At 50.8% G+C, this 20,899-nt stretch overlaps 1 protein-coding gene and 1 pseudogene across 1 annotated transcript; both read left to right on the top strand.

Annotated features, from left to right (window-relative positions):
• The first annotated feature begins 13,026 nt into the window (after positions 1-13,026).
• LOC138727247 (SH3 domain and tetratricopeptide repeat-containing protein 2-like) lies at positions 13,027-13,799 on the top strand (annotated as a pseudogene).
• LOC138727246 (SH3 domain and tetratricopeptide repeat-containing protein 2-like) lies at positions 13,796-18,672 on the top strand. Its single transcript, XM_069869540.1, is given in 9 exon segments — positions 13,796-13,799; positions 13,910-14,090; positions 14,664-14,814; positions 16,252-16,374; positions 16,937-17,087; positions 17,673-17,782; positions 17,784-17,870; positions 18,232-18,346; positions 18,349-18,672. Coding segments are annotated over 9 exon segments (984 nt in total). The 3' UTR covers positions 18,411-18,672.
• The last annotated feature ends 2,227 nt before the right edge of the window (positions 18,673-20,899 follow it).

Here is a 20,899-nt window from a genome sequence, read left to right as displayed (position 1 = left end):
TGGAGGGGCAGCCCCCTTCCTGCTCCTACAGAGTGGGGTGTGGGGAAAAAGCCTTGGAGAAGGGGTTCCCTTCTCCCTCCTCCGTGTCTTGGGTTAGGAATGGAAAGTCTGCAAGGGAAATATTGGAAAGCAGGGCCCAAGTCCAGGAGAGACAGGGTTAGGAGAGGCCAGAGAGTTAAAAGATCGTGTAAGCACACCTTAGCTCTGGCATTTCTATTTTACTTGAAGCCATAGCATCCCTTTCAGCACACCTCAGTACAGACACATGCATACATACACATTTGAAAACACACACACGTACAGTCACGTGGAACAACTTTCAGAGGTCTCCCTGTAGCAGCTCCAGGCTTTCCACCCACTTTATTTCCCCTTCGACTGGCAGTTATCTTGGTGAACAACCTTCACTGCCAGGCCCTGTGAATCACAGTTGCAGGAGGAGTGGAAATGCCTTGGCCAGAGATCCCAGCTGCAGCCCTTGCTCCAGGGTGCCCTCGCACAAATGTGTCTGTCTGTCTGTCCCAGAGGCACCAGCTGGCTGAACGCATCCCTGCCAGCCCAAGCTGCCAGCAGACCTGCCTGCACGTGCGCTGGCAGTGAGAAGCTCTCCTTTCCCAGCAACAAGAGTTAAGTCCAAACAACGGCAGTGAGATGCCCACAGGGATCCCAGCACAGCACAGCCTGATGCCTCCTGTGGAGGTCTGGGCAGGCTGCAGAGAAGCAGGACTGACTCATTGGAAGCTGGTGACATTTTCCAAAAGAAGCCTGTAAGTCCGGGGCTGTAATATTTCCCAAAGGCAGGAGAGAAGCCTAAGGGGTCTGGAGATCCCATTATACCACGGTGCATTATCTGTGTCATGGGATGGAGGAAATTCTGCAGGACTATGCATCTCCCCACCCGTTTTTGTCTTGACCCCTGCCTTGCCTGTGAGGTGGGGGCTGGCTGAGGTAAAGTCAGGAGTGGTCAGATGCTGTTGCCTGCTTCCCTGATGGAAAGCCAGACTTGCTCTTCTCATGCTGGCAGGATTACCTTCCAGATGATGAAGATTAGATTTTTACTTTGGAAATCTATGGCAAACATAGCAACTAGGAGCAGAGACAGTGAACTTTGTAGTGGGTGTTTTAAGAGGGGTCCTGAGATGCTGTGGTAGGACCTGACAGCGCAGTTGGTGCCTCATGCAGCACAGGACCCTACTCCTCTTCCTCAGTTGCAGCAACCATCGAGGCATTCTCCAGTGGTTTGGCTTTCTTCCAGTTTTCACAGCAGCACAACAGCCCTTCCCAGCAATTCCCCATGTCGGCAGGAGAAGACACAGACAGGCAGAGGCAGATGTTCCTCAGGCTGCCTGCATCAAAGCGATAGCAAAATGATGGATTATTTTCAATCAAACTCACATTTTCAGTCATTAATTTTAGTGCTGTGCAAATTTTTTCAGGAAAAAAACCCTCTAGCCAATGGAGAATAGTTGTAAACTGGGTATGCTCCAGGTCATGCTTGTGTGCACCATAGTCCATCATCTGTGACCTGTAGTCATCCTGCAAAGCCAGGGAGGGATGCCTACACTGTGCACAGGAGGAGCTACAGGTCCTTTGGCATTATCCATCTTATCACAGAGGCTGAGTCCTTAGCAAGAGATATTCAGAAATCAAAAGCAGATAAGTGAAACAAGGTGCTGTGGAAGCTCTGGAGTGACTCTTCCTGCATATCAGGAGTGCTTTACCTCCCCTCCTGAAAGATCAGAACTCCAGGAAAGGAGAGGTCCTGCATGACCTGCCGAAGGGAAGGATGCTGGCAAAGGCTTCAGGACATTGGAAAACAGTGTTTGCCCTAAAATTCTCTACACCTAAAACCCTCAAGAGTCTCTCACTCTTTAGCCTTTCAGGAGAGCTAAGGCTCCTGTGCACATCTCTGCCACAGCAGCACACAGGAAAAGCCAAGGAGCACGCTGTTGTGGCACACAGCAAGGCTGGGGCTCCCAGGAGGTATCGGGGCTTATTGCCTGAGGTGGGGCAGCTTCTTTTCCCCCTAGACATGTGTCGCTGAGTTCATGTACACCGTGCTGGCATAGGCCCTGCTCCTGGCCCTGCTGCAGGGCGAGCGGGGACCCATCGGGGACAGTGGCCCCACAACGCCGAGTGGCATCAGCAAAGCAATGCAAAGAGAGATTTATACCAGCTGCAGCTCTAGCCCCCGAGGTACCTGACCTGCTTTCCCATTGCCAACTATGCTTCAACCCATTAAAGGTCATCGGAAGTTGGGTTTATTTTTAGTTTCCCCTTCTAAGTTGCCCTGAAGCAGCAAGGACTGATGGAAGGAAGAAACATCCTCCTTCCCAGGATCCCTAGATGTTAATGGACAGCCTTGCCTACCACAAACAGCCTGTGAGAAGCCCAGCCCTTGGACCTCTCCGCTTGTGGAAGCTGGCTGGCACACCTCCCGTCTTCCCAGAGCTCCCTGGGGAGCACCACCTTCTCAGAAAGAGCAATTTAGCCTTGGCAAATGCTGCTTCTTTCTTATTGCTGGAGTGGCGTTACCATGATAACTTGTTTTTCCTTTTGTTCCTCATATTGTTTCATACGGAAACCGAGAATCAGGGTGTTTCCAGGAGAATCTGGGAGACCTTCAGGCCAGTGCATGGCACTGCTCGCTCTGGGGGCTGGCAGCAAAGTTCAGACCAGCTCTCTAGACCACGCTGCCTGCGTAGTTCAGAAGGAGGCCAAACAATGTAATTAAGAAAAGATAATTTCTTTCTACGTGTCTAAGCATATGAAACAGTGCAGAAAGGCTAGCCCCAGGTAGGCAGTGGGTTATCTCTTTTCTAGGAAATCTCACTTTTATTTTTTCCCCCTAGTCTAAAAATGGAATGCAGACTCTTAAAATAAATTCCCGGAGAGCAAAACTGAGAAAACACAACAGGATTTGAATCAAAGTGTTTGGATTAATTAGCTTAAACTGAAAGCTTTCATTCTGATTTCAGCCTCAGCTTTATGTACAAAGAATTAAAGGAGCAAATCTTTGTAAGTTGAAAAATCAAAATGTTCCACCCTGAAAATATCAAACCAAGATGCTTGGCCTCACTGAGCTGCTTTGTTGCTTTTTAAAAGGAAATGGCATCAAGGCCAACACCTTCACCAGCAGTTTGGATCATTAAGAGCTTCAAAAACCCCTCTAGATCAGCACAGGCAATTAATATTTTAATCAGTTTTTCTTCCAGAGGAAAGTCTAAATATATTGATTTTTTTTCAAATTATCAAAAGATTTCTTTAAATGTTTTCCCTTTACTGTATGGTTAAGCTTGAGCCTGAGCTGTGTGAATTAGATAGGGTGGTTCAATATGAATTTTGTCTTTGCCCAGGCTCTGTGGCAGGCTCTGTGGCACTATTTTTATCAATGCTTGCCGGGCTGGCAATGGGGAAAGCAGCACTGGAATTGCTTTTTGGTGCTCTATGTGCAGGAAACAGCCTCTTGCAACTCATATTGTGGATGTTGGAAGGAAAAGTAGTACAAAGGAGGTTAGGTTTTAATACACGCTTGTAGTCTAAAGATGAACAAAATGCATTTTCATTACTGTATTCCTACTGTGGGTGAAATTGAAAAATGAAAAATTGGAGATCAGGGGGTGTTGTGCTAACTTTGTCATTTTTCACTCTCCTTGCTTGTCTTGTTCATTTCTATTTCAGTGGTAAAATAGGGACAGGGTGAAAGCAGAGACAGCAGAGAATAATAAAGGAAAATAGAGACTAGGAGGGAGAAATACAAGGAAACTGAGAAGTTAAAATGAAATATTTTGTAAAGCTTGATTTTCTAGAAATATTTCCAAATGAAACACGTTTTCTTTGGAAACCCCTCCAAAGAGAACAACTGTGATGTTTTGGGCAGTTTTCCATCTAACTTTCAGTCAGCTCCATCCAGCACAGCACCAGGACGAACCTCGGCTGCACATGCCAGGTTACATTTGCCCGATGTGTTACTTGACCTATGATGTTTTTAGCACAGAGACAATAAAATCTCTGCTGGAACTGAGCGTGTCTTTGCTGACGGCTTGTTAGCTTGGTGCATGGAGACTGGTTTTTGTAAGCCAGCAACTGGCGATTCCCAGCTGGGTGCTCACAGCAGACCCTTGCAGGTGGGCTCCAGAGAGCCATCCTCCCCGGAGTTGTCCTCTAGACCCAGGTGGCCAAACTCATGGACTGTTGAGCCCAATGTTGGGATACCAGTATCTGATTTCAGAGCCTTCCCTTGTTGTTCCTTGCAAGCCCAATTCTGCAGTCCCACAATGCTTGCTGCATCTCAGTGTTATTTCCCCACTGTGCAGCAAGCACAGGCTGCTGCTGCATCGGGGCTGTGGGCAGCAGGGCTGGCTCCTTGCTCCAAACCCGTTTTTGCAAGGCTGGGAGCAAGTGAGGGAGCAGGAGGCTGGTGGCACGGTAGTTGCTGCCATCTAATGGTTCTGACAATTAATATGCAGGAGGGCGAGAGTGCAGCGGCACTGTGCACCTCTACTGTCTTCTAGAGCAAGATCCTTAGAGGTGATGCCTGCTGGTCCAGCAGCTCTGCCCTTCCTTGGGTAGGTCAAATGCACCATCACACCCCACCTGAAAGGAGGTTGTGGAGAGGAGGGAGCTGGCCTCTTCTCCCAAGTGACAGGGGACAGGACAAGGGGGAATGGCCTCAAGCTCCACCAGGGGAGATTTAGGCTGGACATCAGGAAAAAATTTTTCACAGAAAGAGTCATTGGGCACTGGAACAGGCTGCCCAGGGAGGTGGTTCAGTCACCTTCTCTGGAGGTGTTTAAGGCACGGGTGGGCGAGGTGCTAAGGGGCATGGTTTAGTGTTTGATAGGGATGGTTGGACTCGATGATCCGGTGGGTCTCTTCCAATCTGGTTATTCTATGATTCTATGATCTGCAAGCTCGTGGAAGCAGCAAGATTTGCATGCTGAAGGTTTGCACCCCAAACTCATCTTCAGAGCTGCGATGGGAGTCTCCCAGCAGCCAAGAATGCCTATCAGCCAATTGCCCCTTTTGCAGTGGGGAGCTGGGCAGTGCAGTGAGTCCTGTGTGGGGCTGTGCTCACAACACGGGCTGTGCCCAGTGCTGCATGTCCCTGGATGGCAGATCTCAGCCTCCCAGATGGGGACCACTAGTCCCCATATGGCAGAACCCCAACGCGCCCATGCATTTCCACAAGAGTGGCCCTGCACCCTCCCGGGGTTGAAAAGCAGCCACTTGGCTTGTATCTTGCAGCCAGGAGCTGCACACCAGTGACTCCTCGACCAGACTGCAACTTGCAGGAAACCAGCTCAGGTTTGCCTCTCTTGGTCACATAGCCCTGATGTAATGATTTTCCGAGCACCTTCACAAAGAAAGGCATCGTGCCATCTTTTTTTCCAGTTTATTGGATGGGAATAGCACAGCCTCTGGGCTTGGCATCAGCCCCCCTGCCAGGGGACATATCAGAGAGAACTTTCTCTGCTGTCCCAGCACAGTCTGACAGCCAGGGACTCCCTGGGGCCACAGGAAAACCTCTCCAGAGCACATACAAGGTCATGGTGCAAAGGCTGAGACAGCCACTTGCATATAGCCGTGTCCAGTCAGTGCTTTCCCTGTTTCTGGCTGGTGAGAAGCCACCTTGTGGGCCAGCAGAGAGGATCCTCTTCATATGGCTTCTGGTCTGGAGAGGTGGGCAAGGCAGGAGGGCTCCCAGATAGCTCCTTCTTCAGCTCACCACCCCAACGAGGGCTGCAGGTGCTCATCTGCACCCAGACCATGTCTGGGGACGTTTAGGGAGGTCTCTGTGTCTCTCAGAGGCTGGCAACAAACTACCAAATCTCCTACATGATTTATACAGTTAAGGCCATTTAACGATCTGGCCAGTGCTGGGCAGAGATACTTCCAGCCTGGGAGAAAAGCAAGGATGAGAGGCCAAGGAGAGAAGATGTGACTGGATGGGGCAGCAGGAAGGGTGGAGTTCTTCCATCAGCCAAGAGAGACTTCATCACCTGAGGTCCTTTTCTGCTGAAGACCGATTTTTGGGGTGAGTGGCCACCTTGGCTGGGTGCCCAGCAAAGTCAGGCTTGGAGGTGGTGGAAATACTGAGGAAACAATATATTGGGGGTGAGAGAGGGCCTGATGACTCCAGGAAAATCACCGGTTTGAGAGGCAGTGTGAGGCAGTGCGAAGGGCTCCTCTTCTGCAGGTGATGTGGAGAGCAGTGGGATTTTGAGACGGAGCAGCCTGGGGATGTGGGACAGGCTGGGAGTGTCAGAAGCTCATGACACATCTCATGTTCTCCCATGCCCTCTGCCGGGGTGCAGGTGTCCTTGTGCAGGATGGAGTTGCTCTGGGGCGGAGAGCCTGGCACCCCACCCCTTGTCCCTGCAAACTTGTAGTGCAGGCAGGAGAGACCTGACAGGAGTCAGAGGGAGCTGGGAGGAGTGTCCTGAGGGTGCCTAATGGTTTCACGAGCTGTTAGTTCAGATCTTGCAGAGGACATGAGGTCCAGGCTACCTCTGCAACCTTGGAATAAGGTGTTATAGAGGCAGAAAGAAGTTTTCCCTGACAGTCCTGTGCCTAGAAACTCCTATGGCTTATTCCCCTGCAACCATTTCCAAAGCAGTGGTGGTACTGGAAGGTGCTGCAGGTCTGCCTGCACCTGGGCAAAGGTGATTGAGCAAGGCAGTGCACTGGGACAGAGACTGTCCCATCCAGTCACATCTTCTCTCCTTGGCCTCTCATCCCTGCTTTTTTCCCAGGCTGGAAGTATCTCTGCCCAGCACTGTCCAGGGTGGCCAAGGAAGGGATGCAACGAACAAAAGAGTTCAAAGAGGCTCTGAGAGGCAGTGCCATGCGGCTGTACGCTTGTAACTGCTTTTCCTTGCTGCTCTCCTGTATCTTATCACTAAGCTATCTACACCAAAACCAGCACCTGCAAGACACCTGCATATGGAGCAGCATCATGGGGCTTCCCCTGATGCATCCAAACCTTCCTGCAAGTGAGCTGGAAAAACCCCAGCTACAGGGGTGAACTGAAAGGCTCTTTCCAGCCACACAGTCCCAGGCAGGAGCTGCAGCAATTGTCAAACACTGGAGCTCAGCTCGCTGGCTCTGGTCCTTCTTTCTTCCTTCCCACGCCTTATCTGTGGCTTCCACTTCCCTGGCTCTGTCTCAACACAGTCTGGAGGCTTCCTGGGCAGTGACACTGACCCACTGGCTCTGAAGCAGCGGTCACGTTCGGAGACCCACATGCTGGAGCCGAGAGGATGCTTGGGGTTCACACCCCAGCGCTAATGGGGGGATCTCACAGCAGCAGCGTGGTCTGCTCCCTGCGCAGCTCCCTGGTGCAGGGGTGGCAGCTGTTTGTGCCGAAGGATGGTCCCAGCCTCCTGACCCACCCAGGCATGACCACCACACATGGTCTGTTTTCCAAGAGCGCTTACTTCCTCCGCCTCTGGCTGAAAACAATGTGAGAGGAGCAGGCCTCAGCATTTCTGAAAATTAAGCACTGAGTTCAGCTTAGTTCAGCCCTGGAACACGCTTAACCCTTTAGCTGCAGGTTGAAGCAAATTTCCCAGAGCAGGCAGCAGATTTGGATTGTCGTGTGCTGCACAGGAAGGAGAAATACAAGAAGGGCCTTGGAGGTGGAAGAAGACTATTGAGTGAGAGCCACCAGCAAAGAGAAATACCTTAAAGGCAGACCTGTCCAACTGCATTTCAGTGACTTAACCCACTGGTTTTACTATTGAACCTCCCCTGTGTCCTGCAGCGGTGCATGAGCACTCATTCCCAAGCTGCCCCCAGCTGCTGGCACACCAAGGAAGATGCTGTCCCAACACCATCATTCTTGGACATGCAAAGGTATGAAGGGAGGTAAATGAGAGCAGAACCCTCTTCCCCATGCTCACGTTCCCCTGTGCCAGCAGGCACTGACCGCAGCCTGAAGGGCCCATGATTGCAGTGAAGGGGCATGGCATGGGCAGGTGCTTATCACCACTCTGTGCTTATTTGCAGAGGGTGAAAGCAAAAGCAGAGGATGCAAGAATGAGGAAATGTCCCTGCTGGCCCTGCTTGCTCCTGCGGCTCCCTCGGATGTGGTCAGTGCTGTGGCTGGGGGGGGCTTTCAGAGGAGGAGGGAAGGAGTTTGTTTAGGAGTTTGTTTAGGCCAAACCAAAATGTTTCATCTTATTGGTTTGCCTTTTCCCTGGACTGAAGTCAGGTTGAGGCTAACTTCCTTTTTCTTTCAGGTTCATTTTTAAAAAACAAAGCAAAAAGCAATGAGTCGTCATTTTGAACCTGCCACAGAATAGAAAATGTCTGAGTGCTCCCAGAAGGAAAAAGGAGTATTAAAAAAAATTGATATTAGCTCTTCCATTGTTTTCAAAGGAAAATAAAATCCCTGTATTTTTTTTCTGCTAGCCGTGTTTGCAGAGTTTAGCCAGGGTGCACAAATACTGCTGGGTCCACAGATCTCTTGTTCTGTGTGTCTGTATTTGCAGTTTGTCAGAGAAGAAGGGAGATTCAGAGCTGAGCGCCTCTGCCATCTCCCCGGGATGCTCAAACTATGGCTGAGGTAGAGCCTCTCCCTTTGCTGTAGCAGAGGCAGTCAGGGCACAGCAAGGACAGAAAGTCCCAAGCCCCAAGGATGCAGCGCTGGGTCCAGGAACAAGGAACAGGTGAGTGCTGGGAGAGAGCCGAGGCTGATGTGGACATGTGAGCCCTGAGCTGCTCCCTGACACCATGGGCAGCCTCGCTGGATCGTGTTTACTGCAGAGCCGGGGCAGAGGTGGTGCCTAGGTGTTTGTGCTTTTCCTCGGGAGCCGGCAGTCTGCTGTTTACTGGGCTGTTTATAGCATAACTCTGGGTAACTCATTGACCTCCACACCGGCAGCTCTGCTGGGAAGCGGAGGTTCCCAAGATAAGTTGCTCTTGGAAGAAATTCCTTTCCTTGTGCAAGGGAGTGGTGGTGCTGGGCAAGCTCACCCGCCTTCCAAACACGTACACAGCCCAGTGCACACACTCACCGGTGCGCATCGCATCCCGGCGCCAGCGGCGTTCCCTCGGGGGACCTGGCTAGGAGAGGCTGGAGCTTCAAGGCCAAGAGTTCTCCAGGAGGAAAGCACTGCTGCGGAACAGAGTGAGGGGCCCCACACAGGCACATGGAGAGGAGCAGGTCAGTACAGCCGCTTGCACTGCTCTGCCCTTGCGGCCGCTGTGCGAGTCTCTTGCTGGGTGCCAGTCGCCTGCCTTTGCCTTTTGTCCCTAGCTGAGCAAACATGGCCGGGACATGGTGGTTGCAGGTGTTTGGAGCAGTCCAGTGCAGGGACACAGCTGTGTAAATCCAGATTGAGACAGAGAGTTGGGGTTTTTTTGTCCTGGCTAAATCTGAAGCTCAGATCCGGTGGTGGTGAGCACACTGGGGAAGGACAGGTTTGGCTTGGTTCCTTTATACCCAGGATCTAACAGGAGAGTGACAGGAGAAATCCCAGCAGACACGCTGGTTGAAGAAAGTGGACTTGGTTCCAGGGAAGGGTGCTGCTGCGTGAAGCCCTGGACACTGTGGTGTCTGCAGCAGCTGCATCCCCTGGAGAAGGAGTGCTTGGATGATTTGTGCCTCCCATTTCATGCCCTGCAGAGGGAATTGTGACTGACTGGCACTGCTGGAGAGGCTGCTCAGCTGGCAAGGCTACACCGTGTTTGGAAAAGGAGTAGAGACCCTGGAGAGCTGGCACAGGCTGATCCCCAGCCAGTGCAGACCAAGACCCCTGCAAAATTGTTCTGTACTTACAGGACTGGGCTTTCCCATGGAGGCCATGCTGAGGGCTTCAGCAGCAGCAAGGGGGTTCTCCAGAGGAGATTCAGGGATGGTGAAGAGCAGGATAAGGAGGAGAAAAGGAGTTTTTTTGGGGTTGCTGGCAAACAACAGTTCAAGTCAAGCAGGAGGTTGATGCCTTTGCTTGTAGAGTGGTGGGTTTAGTCACTAAGTTATCTTGGTAAACTTGAAAGCAAAAGGAAATTTCCAAACCACAAATGAAGACATCTTTGTTTAGAAAATCATAGAATCATAGAATCATAGAATAACCAGGTTGGAAGAGACCCACCGGATCATCGAGTCCAACCATTCCTATCAAAATTCATCAAAATGAAACAATGTTGTGTTATGTTGAATTAGGAAAGAAAAATATTATTTTCCCCTGGGTAAAATAATTTGACACTAATCAGTGAGCAGGCATTGCTGAAACTCACAGCATTCTGAATGAAGCAAAAAGTTTTGATTGAAAATACCTGCCCTGTCCAAGCACTGACCACCTTGACAACATGGGCCCAAACCAGCAACATTTTTTGTGTAAAGGTGTGCCTGACTTCAACACAGAGACTCGGAAAGTGTGCTCTGAGCACAGGCAGACAGCCCAAAACCTGCACCTGATGTGAAATCCCCCTCCAGTTCCCACACCTTCAGAGCATCCCTAGGTTAGCTGGGGGGAGTTTTCTAAATGTGGAGCTTTCCAGTGACAGTGTGCAACAGGAACAGACAGTGTCCTTGCCACAGGGAGAGCGGCACTGGCCTGTCCCAGCACTCACCTTCATGCAGGTCCCTGTGGCCATGCAGCTTTGCATGGGAAATACCAGCTTGACTTTAGCACACCAGGAGAGAGCTGCAGTGCTTTGCACCCTAACGTCTGGAGATCAGGAGGGTGAGCGAGCTGCAGCAAGGAGGACAAGGAGGATGGTCCCTTCTCCTGGCAACCCCAACATTTTGATACCGCGTTTCTGCTGATAAGGACTAGAAATCCCCACATTTTCAGCCTTCTCTAGTGCAGGCAGTCTGGTGCCCGGCCAGGACTGCACAGAAGCATCACTTGGTGCAACTCATCCAGCAAAGCGTTTTGGTTTGACTGCACTTCAGTTAGAAGTTTCCCAGCCTGCTGCATGAACATGAAGTCTGTCCTGTCACAGCCTGTCCCACAACTCCTCATGCTTTGCTTTAGGGATATTGCAGTCATGCCAGGCAGCCCGTGTCGTGGCATGGGAGTCTGTCTGGTGAGAAATTGCTTACTGGAGTAATTACTTACTACTTTGGAAAAGCTCAAGGCTTTGTCATGCACTGTGATGCTTGGGTGTCTGGGAGAGCCACAAATGTTTCTGGAGCACACCACAGCAAACAAGTCACTGCTGTGGTGGCACTGGCATTGACTGGCTACTGAAGTAAGGTCCATCCAGAAAAGGCCTCTCTACCTTCTCTTCCTAGACCTTTTTGGTTTTATTTTGCAGGGGCTGTGTGGCTCTTCCCCAAAGATGCTCTGCAGACATCTGCCACCTCTAGTGCAGTGAGACCACACAGCCGGTCCTGAGTCCTGGAGGCTGGGGGAGGTCAGAACATGTGAGTGAAGAGGGAATGCGTCTCCATCCTGGACAGCCCAAGGGATCCTGCACAGCAGCCAAATCAGTCCCTCCTGGTGTTCACATCTGGGGTTTGGACAGTTCTGACCTCAGAGGTGAGATGAACCCTGCCAGCCCTGAAGGTCCCCACAGAGAAATCAGCTGTGGCTTGCTTGGGTGTAGCTCTGCTCCACTGAGGTCAACGTGGAAGCTGGGGTGAGCTGGGCAGATCATGGGGTTTCTGGTGCCGAGGCCTGTGGGAGGGATTAGGTGAATGTGCCATGTGGGCTGGGGGACGTGCCCCCAAAGGCAAGGGTGAGAGTGGAGCACAGGGCAACAGCAAGACCAGCACAGGGCAGCACCACTGGCCGTCAGAACAAGAGCCCCTCGGAGTGCTGCATCCAGCTCTGCAGCCCCCAGAGCAACTAAGAGATGGGTCTATTAGAGAGGATCTAGAGGAGGACCATAAAAATAACTGGAGGGCTGCAACCCCTCTGGTGGAGGCAGCTCTGTTTGTCTTCTTCTTCCCCTTAACCCTGTGTATTTCCTTTTAAAGAGATTTCACACTTCTTCTGTGTTGAGAGCCGCTCTTCCCAGTGCCTCAATTCCCAGCTCCAGAAAGCAGCCAGAAAGAAGTTGTGTGCCCTGCAGAGTGATGATAGAAGGGCCTGTGTCCTGTTCAAGTTAGGAGCTTCTGCCCAGCAGAGCAGAGCATGTACTGGAAGGCTCCCAGCATGATGGGATATATGATGGGACACCAAACCCAGATGAGAAAAAGAAGTTCCCCCAGGGATGCTGCAGGGTGTGTTCCTGCACACAGGGACTTTGCAGAGGACTGGAATGATCAGGGAAATGAACTGGTAGCAGATGAGAGGCTGATGCAAAGCTGAGCCTGATGTCAGGCTTAAAAACACAGCTCTGGTTCAATACTCATCCAAAAAAAGGCTTCTCCTCCAGTAGTGTGTGTGGCAGGACTTTTCTGTGACACTACAGAGAACAGAGAGGAGAGCAGATTATGCCCTGGCCTCAGAAAAGCCTTCTGGAGACAAAAAAGACCAATAGATCCTTCCTTCTTGTACACACCAGTTCCTCCATGGAGAACCTGCCTCTGAGAGCCCTGGTGGGGAAGGTGTCTAGACTCTTATATTCATCTGTAGCAGACCTTTTATGGTGTGAGGAAGAGGAGGGATGGGAATGCCCATCCCCATCCCACAGGACAGCTGCAGTGTCAGGGGATGGGGCGACATTGGCTGTTTTTCCCCGACATCTGTCTCAACCCAGGGGAAAGAACTTGGTGTTTCTGAGTGAAGAAGAAAAATCACCTCTCCTGCGTATCCTCTGCAATGATGATGAGCAGCACTTCACCACCCTCCTCAGTGACCTGACATGCACTGACATCACTTCTGTGTACCAGCTGGGTGAGTTTCCCCTCTCCTTACATGCCCAGCCCGTGGCTCCCCACAGAGAGCAATGCTGGGCAGTTTCAAGAGAGCTCCCTGCGTGGGGTTTTGCAGGGTAGACAACTACTATGGTTGAGGCAGCCTCCAAGCTTCCTGCTCAGTCTGGTTGTGGAGGTTGTAGCTACCTTCAAGAGCTGTGCCCTGCCACACTGTGGTTTGTAGGGGTTTTCTCTACTTCCAGGGCAGCTCTTCACCTGTGGTTCACCCTGGTAGATGTTGCTTTTGACTGATCCTAGCTGTAGGTCCCTGCCTACAGCAGGTCCCCTGCTGCTATCTGATGTTTTGGTGAAGAGGAGTAGCATCCCAGTACTGGCTTGTTACTATCTCAAGGAGGCATTGCACTTCTCCTGTGAAAGCAGAGCTGCGTCTGCCCAGAGGGCACTGTGTACCATCTTATCCAGGATGTACCTCTAGCATGGTGTGTTTGACAGGGCTGTTCATTATGCAGCCATGGCCGTAACCCCCAGCAGACTGATGGGCGAGGAGGAAGCTTTTGAGTCTTCTCTCTCTTTGGGGTGGATGTATCTCCTGAATAGCCAGCCAGGCCCAGCTGCACACATCATGTGGCAGCTCTTACGCTCTTTGCATGGAACGAAGAGCATGACTCTGGAAGGAGCTGTGCACAATCTCCTGGCCATTGCCCTCAAAGAAGAAGGGCAGGTGCAAAAGGCTGCAGAGAGCTACCTCCAGGCTCTGCACAAAGCCAGGGAGAATGGAAACAAGAGGAACCAAGCTATTGCTCCGGCTAACCTAGGTCAGCTGAGCCTCTCACATGGGCCGAGACAGCCGTCTGAGCTCTATCTGCTGCAGTCCACTCAGCTGTATGCTGAACTCCAGGGCAGTGAAGATCTGGAGATGGAGTTGGTGCGGGTGGTACTGTGGCTAGAGCAGGCCATGGTGAACAGGCAGAAGGTGGAGGATGCCAAACTCTGTTATGAATTGGCGTTGGTTTTTGCCCTGAAATGAGTACAGCTTTGTTGGTGGAAACCAAAGCAGTGTTCACCTCTGCATAGCACCCTGTCAGGTCCATAATGCAGCTTCATGACCTGTCCCTTTCCCTTCCCTGTACCATGCAGGTCAGCTTCCTATCACTGAATCTCTCTGCCATTTCTACAACAAAGTGTCCCCCAGTCTCCAGGCCTGTATTGCCGACCATGAGCATTGGGTATCTTTGGCACAACAGCTGCAGGACAGAAAGATGGAAGGCAAAGTATTGCAGACACTCAGCCAGCTCCACCAGGCTTTGCGTACATCTGAGTAAGTCCTGCCTGTGGCTGTTAGATGCTGTTAGATTGGGGTCCCTGCTTGCCCAAAGCAAGAGCAGTGGCTTTCCTGGGAGTCCCAAGAGAGAGGTGGGGAAAGTGTGTGCTGCATTGAGGGACAAACAATAGTCAGAGATTTGAGTTTGGGTGACAGATGGTGTGTGAAAAATGGATGGTGCAAGCACTCCCTGCCTGTACTCCCATACATTTTTAGGAGTGTCTCTCTGGCTTAGTGTAGGGGAGAAAATAGGGTTTGCAGGTGATCTGGACAAACCCCTCTTTATCAGCTGAAACCAGCAGGGGTCAGGGAGCGGCCCCTCTGGGAGCTGGATGCCTTGGGGCTGTGCTGAGCACTGGGGTCCCAGGCTGATACAAGGTTTCCAGATGATACACATGTGCAGTAAAGCACAGAGACTTCCACAATTATAACAGGACATTGCCCAGAGCTGTGGCTGTCCAGTAGTCTTTAACCTTTGACAACTGTAGGAGGAGAAGACAGGATTGCCAATGGGGAGGTGCTGATTGCTGTGGGGGCCCTGTGATGGATTTTTGTCTGTTACCATCACAGGTCTTTGAAACAGTCACTGGACTGCGCCAAACAGAGTGTAAGGATCTTCATTGACCGTAAGGAGACTGTAAAAGCAGCAGAGGCCTGGCTGCAGGCAGGAAGGATCTGCTATCTTATGCAGGAAGATGAGCTGATGGAATTGTACTTTCAGGTGTGGAGGAGGGAGCTGGCTTAGTCCCATTCTCACCTCAGCTAGCTGCATTTGCATCGTAGGAGCCTTTGTGAGCTGGAAGACTTGAAAGGGAAAGTTCTTTATGCTGCTGGAAGGAGGAGCTGTTGCCTTACAGTCATACACTATCTGGCACGAAATTTCCTGTCTTTCCTTCCATGTACTAGGTTTAGAGGATTCTTCAGGCAAAGCGAATCTCTTGAGTAAGAAAGTGATGTAGGAGTGCCAAAAGAAGCTGGAGGTGCTAGGTTACTGATTCCTATTGAAATACATATAGGTAAGGGGTAAGGTGCCAGGGAAGTGCTTGGAGACTTCGTGGAGTAGATCACTGGCTTCTTTCCATCTCTAGCATTATTTTATCATCTGAGCTGTGAGGAGGAAGAGCAGCTCATAAAATCTTAGAGCTTCTTCATTCAGGGAGCAGCTTCTATTAAAAGATGAGAAATCCTTTCATGCTTCCAGAGCAGAGCAGAAGGCTGGTTAGATCTGCTGGGTTGCACTGAGATGGGGTATCCAGCAAAGCACTGGCTTGGGCACATGTAGAGGATGTTTAGGTCCTCACTATTGTCCAGAAACAATTCTGAACTGGTGAGGCTGAGTGACTGAGGTACACCTTGATGGGAACAAGGAGAGGAGCTTTTCCCATCAGCCACACCAGCGTGCCTCTAAATCAGGGTGGTGGAGGCAGGGAGATACTGGTACAGGGTGGCTGCTCAGTGGCATGGGTGAAATGAATAGATAGCTTTGGCATCAGCCTGTTTCCTTCTGTTCATAAGAGTGATCTGAGACCCATAACAAAGAGCCATCATTGCCTCTCTGGATTATGGTTTTGGCAGGAAAGCAGGGTCTAAAGGAGGGCCAAGGAGGCAGAGTCTAAGAAGGGCCAGTCAGCACCAGATCCCAGCAAGACATGTCTGAGTCTCTGAGAGGTTCCTTCCCAGGCAAGGTCACTGGCAATGATAAACTATAATGGTGTAAGGAACAACATGTTCTGGCTGGAAGGTGGCATCAGGGCCAAGTGCATAACTGGCACAAATAACTGATCTTCCCATAAGTTAGCATACCTGCCCTCCCTCCTGCTGACTCTGAACTTTCTCTAAGTTCACCTTCTTAATCTTCACATGGGCTCCATCACATCCTAACAACAGACCAGGGTCACGGTAGCTGCTGGCTGCACAGTCCCAACTCTAAATCCTGATGCCACTGGATATCCCAGCTGACCTGGCTCCTGGCTCCATCCTTACACACATCACTTGCAAAAGCAGTGCAACAGTGCCGTATACCTGCTGGCCAAGCTGTCTGCATTCTCTTTGGAGCACTGGGGCTCACATTTATGATGACTTGGTTTTATTTAATCACACCAATGTCTATGTGCAAATGCCTCTTTCCATGACTCACTTCAGTTCCTCTTCCTTCTAGGGAGCCATTCAGACTGCTCTGAAGTCTAAGAACTCCTACTTGGCCATGGATGTTTATGAAAAAGCAGGTGATACCTTTTTTAATGGCAGCCGAAACAGAGATCGAGCAGTGGCGTTTCATAGGGTATTGATCCCTTTAAGTGTTTCTGTTCTTGTGTCTCCACAAAGTGATGGTTGTAGGGACCTTTGCCCCAGGGCTGGCTGCAGTACTGCATGGCCAGGCTGGAGGGATAGAGACTGGGGAGGAACAAGGTGGTTCTGAGCATGCCAGAGTGCAAACATTGCTGCAGGGGGGGAAGCCCGGAGCACAAACATATTTTGCAATGTCTGCAGCTCACCCTAGAGATCATTTGGGAGGTGTGAACAAGATCCTTACATTACAAATTCCAGCAGTGTTAGTTGTGAGCTGATCACCCCTGGGGACATGCTCAGGGTCAGAATTTCTGACACCTAAGGAAGGGTAGAGATTTGAGACTCAGGTTTTGAGAACCACGCTCCGGGATATGAAACTCATTTTCAAAGTAAAGAATGGACTAGAACCTGAACCTGCAGCACTCAAACCACTCCATCATCTGCCTGTCATGCCAAGCACTTGGTCCATCTCCTGCTGCTCTGCCACTTCTCTGTGGCCAGTGCTGTAGCCATACCTCCAGGAACAGCCTGGACTCACTGTTCTCTCTATTCAGGGACGTGCTGTGCCCTTGGCCAGGAAACTAAAGGCCACTAAGACAGAGCTACGGCTGTTCAATAAGCTGGTGGAGCTGCAGATTGAGCTGCGGGACTATGGGAAGGAATTGGAGTTTGCCACGCTGGCAGCCAGGCTGAGCATCAGGGTCGGTGAGTGATGCACACCCGCAGGGTACAGTACCTACTGGCTCCTGCAGATGGGGTTGCCTTTCTGGATGAGAACAGTGTGCACTGAAAAGGGGAACTCCTGCTTTCATAAGACTAAGAGGTAACATCTTTTTAAGGCCACTTCCCTTTTAAAGCTGCATGACAGCCCTACGGGAGTGCTTTTCTGTGGCAGTGGGGGGACTTGCTGAGCTGAGGGTTGCTGCTACAGCAGAACATGGATAATCTGATGAAGGAACAGGACTGAACAGTTCTTCTCTGCTCTGGCTCTTCTGATAAGCTCATCCCTTCCCATTACAGAAATAGTTTGAATGGGCAAAATGCCAGCATAAATGCCTGAGATGGAACCAGTCTTGTAACAACTTCTTCCAGCACCCACAAAATCCCCTGGTTGAATTACATACTCCCTGCACAATCTGTCCAGTCTTGATATCAGCAGCCCTGCTCATGGCTGTTTTGTCTAAATCGTCTTCAAACCCAGTGCCTCCTTATGAAGACATCCATGCCCCCAGGCTGGGGATGTATTGCAAGCAGTGCTGCAGGCTGATTGTATCAGCAACTCTTTTCCAGGAAATCAATTGCAAAAGCTGGTTGCATTCCACCGCCTGGCTACAGTCTACTATTTGCTGCATATATATGAGCTCGCAGAAGAGTGGTACCTGAAGACACTTGCCTTCCACCCCCCCATTGCTGCAGTGCTCTGGAGAGGCCTTGTACTACTGCAAGGTGTATTGCCACCTTGGCAAACTGGCTCTGCACAAACTGAAGGTAGGAACCTCTTTCCATGATACTGTGTTGAGCAATCTGGTCTTTGATGGAGACATGGAGGCTGAGTATCACCTAAGCTGCCAGAGAGCCACACATGTAGGCGGCCGCATCTTGTGATTGTCCATCCTATCTCCAGCTTTAGAATAAATGTGCACAATGCTGACACAATCAGGTTTTGAAGGGGGAAAGGCAATTTGGAAAGAAGTGCTGGCATTTAGCTGTGACTCTATGGAGTCCATTTCAAGAAAGTCAGGTGTCATTGGGTTCTGCCTGGAACCACTGGGCCCTGCTCCAGCTTCCCTATACCCTGTGACCTTCCTTTAAACCACTTCCTAATGCCTGCCTTGTCTTTTATGGTTAGGATGGAGAGAATGGAGAAGTCTTCTTCCTCCTGGCCCTCACCACAGCGATTGAGCTGGGAGATGAGAATCTGCAACGCTTTGTTCATGCCAAGCTGTGGGACATCCCCATAGCTGTGTGATTCCGGACTGTGCCACGTACCAGCCCAGATGGCTGAGCAAAGGCAGCCACAGCATCTGATTGACCCACCACCCTGAGGACTCAAGTACAAGTCATCAAGCAGTGCCTTGCATCGCCACTGGCACAGATGCATCTGCTCTTTAGAACAACCAGCCTAGAAGAGGTCCTCTGCTGTGTCCTAAGGAGCTGATGGCATTTACACTTTTTTCTCCAGCAGACAAAGGACCAAGCACACAGGACCCCACCCTCATTTTCTGGGAGTCAAGCTGTGCGCTATGTGCCTGCCTGTCTCAGCGAGGTGCTCGCTACACCTCAGGTCCCATAGAACAGCACAGCTCAACCCAAATGTGTTTTAACTTGAATAGTAAATTCTTTATTTATTGATGACTGTTTTCTGTACTGTCTGTGACCCACGACTCTGCAGAGCCCAGGGCTTCATTGGTACAAAGCACCACTAAAGCTATTGGCAGCCAGAAGCAGAATTAGGGAAAAAAGGAGAAATTAAAGGGGCTGCATGAGCCCCGTATGCAAGTGGACAGCTTCTTGGGGAGGAGGCAGAGCCCTACCTCACCCTAGCCCTGCTGATCAGCCCCAGCTTTGGCACTAGAGCAGACAGGGTGGCCTCTTCTGCCACACAGCCCCTGTGCCTTTTCAGCATCTAAAGCATGAACAGGCAGTGGGTCCTGTATAGGAAAAGATCCATTATTCTCAACCTTGCTCAGGCTTTTCAGTATGGCACCAATCCCCAGCTTCTCTTCTCCAGGTAGCAGATCCCTGCGGGATGCAGGAGTGTTGGAGAGTGGATGGGGATGATGGGTGCACACTGAGTGTGGCACACATCCAGCCCCCTGTACTGGGGCACTGACAGGGTCAGGGGTGCTGGCAGGGGACAGGGGGACTTGCAGCAGGGCAAGTTGGCTATGCAGGCAAGCTGCCTCCAGATGCCCTGAGGTGTACGACTAAAGGGGAAATGAAAGCTCCTCTGCAGAATGAGCAGGTGGAGAAGGAGGCATGGGGAGGCTTCCGAGAGCTGCCTCCCAGCACCAGGAACAGGCATACAGCTCTCCTCCACCGCCCATCTCACCACCAGAGAGCAATAAATGCCCATGTTTGCAGACTGAAACAGGCGAGCGATGCTTCCCAGCCAATACCAACTTCAGTTTCCAGTTTGGACTGCTGTACAGTGAGGAATGATCAGTTTTTCCAGCCTATCTCTTTGCTGTGACAACCAGAGGCCAGAGAACAAGCTGGGACTTCACAGCAAGACCCTGCTCCAAGTCCTCCCACCTCCCTGACGTGCTCCACTAGCTGGAAATGCTAAACACAGGACATTTATTTCCTCACTGCTCTTTGCAAACTCTGAGTTCATTTTCGCCTTCTAATCTCTGTGAAGCATCCATCATAGAGACAATGAATAGTTCACTGCTTGTTTACCAGGCATTTCTGCAATGCCATTAGGGGAGCCTCAGCCCTGCACTTAGAGGAGGTGAATCTTTGTCCCATTTGAAACAGAGCAAGCTCAGGGAAGAGTCAGTCTCCAAAACCTTCCTGCCTCATTCCACAGGGCTGCTCACCCCCTGCTCAGTTCAGGTGGCTGATGCTCACTGTATTAGGGCAGGATCTTTACAGCCGTTTTCAGGTAATTCTTTTTTCTTTTTCTTTTTTTTTTTTTTTGGTTTGTTTTGTTGGGGTTTTTTTAAGCAGTGAAAATAACAGCCTCACATCTTCATACCAGAAGGCAAGTTGACAATTGGACAATAGGCTCTCGAGGGGCAGGAAGGGAGGGATGCCTTGGTGGTTCTGGAAGACCTGAGGGTCCGTGTGGTGCCGTTCCCATTTCTCCTGCTTGCACCATGCTTAGGGATGCTGCCTGGCCCCACAGCATCTTGCCTGCAGTAGCTGCTACACGACTGTCTGGTCCTCAGTAGTGCCCTTTGGGTCCTTGAGGTGGAGTCTGAGGCCACCACAAGGCTGCTGCCTAGGCATCCCATCAGGGCTTTTCTTACCAGTGGTTGTAGCGGCTGGTGCTGCGCTGCTGGCCAGGCTCTGTACTTGAGGGCCAGAATGTGGTGGGCTGTGCCTCTATCTGTGGCAGAGTCCCTAGACGCACACCAGTGGCCAGTGACTGTTGTGGTTCTTGTCAAGGTTAGGCCCAGTGGAGGATGAATCGTGCAGAGATCATGCTAAAATATCGCTAAAATACCCCTTCCAGAGCAAAACCTGAGGCTGTTCTGCCTAGAACCAATGAGCAAAAATGGGCTTTGTTTAAATATAGAGGGTCAGTGCCTCAGCTGGTCTAAATCAACTAAGCTCCATGAAGTCAAACAGAAATGTTCTGATTTGCATGGAGTGTGGATCTGGCCCTTGGTTTTTAACCATATGTGTCCTCTTGACAAAGCAAACAAATTTTTGATTCCTGAGGGGAAATAAAAAGAGACTTGCTCCTTGGGAATGTTCCATAAAATATCATTTCCCCTTTCCCTTGCCTACCTGCCCGCTCCCATGCACTGTGACAAAGCTGGGTTCTTTTCCTAGTGGGATGAGATATC

The sequence above is a fragment of the Phaenicophaeus curvirostris genome, chromosome 15 (genome assembly GCF_032191515.1).
Source record: "Phaenicophaeus curvirostris isolate KB17595 chromosome 15, BPBGC_Pcur_1.0, whole genome shotgun sequence".
NCBI lineage: Eukaryota > Metazoa > Chordata > Aves > Cuculiformes > Cuculidae > Phaenicophaeus > Phaenicophaeus curvirostris.
This window is presented reverse-complemented; position numbering and strand designations above follow the sequence as displayed.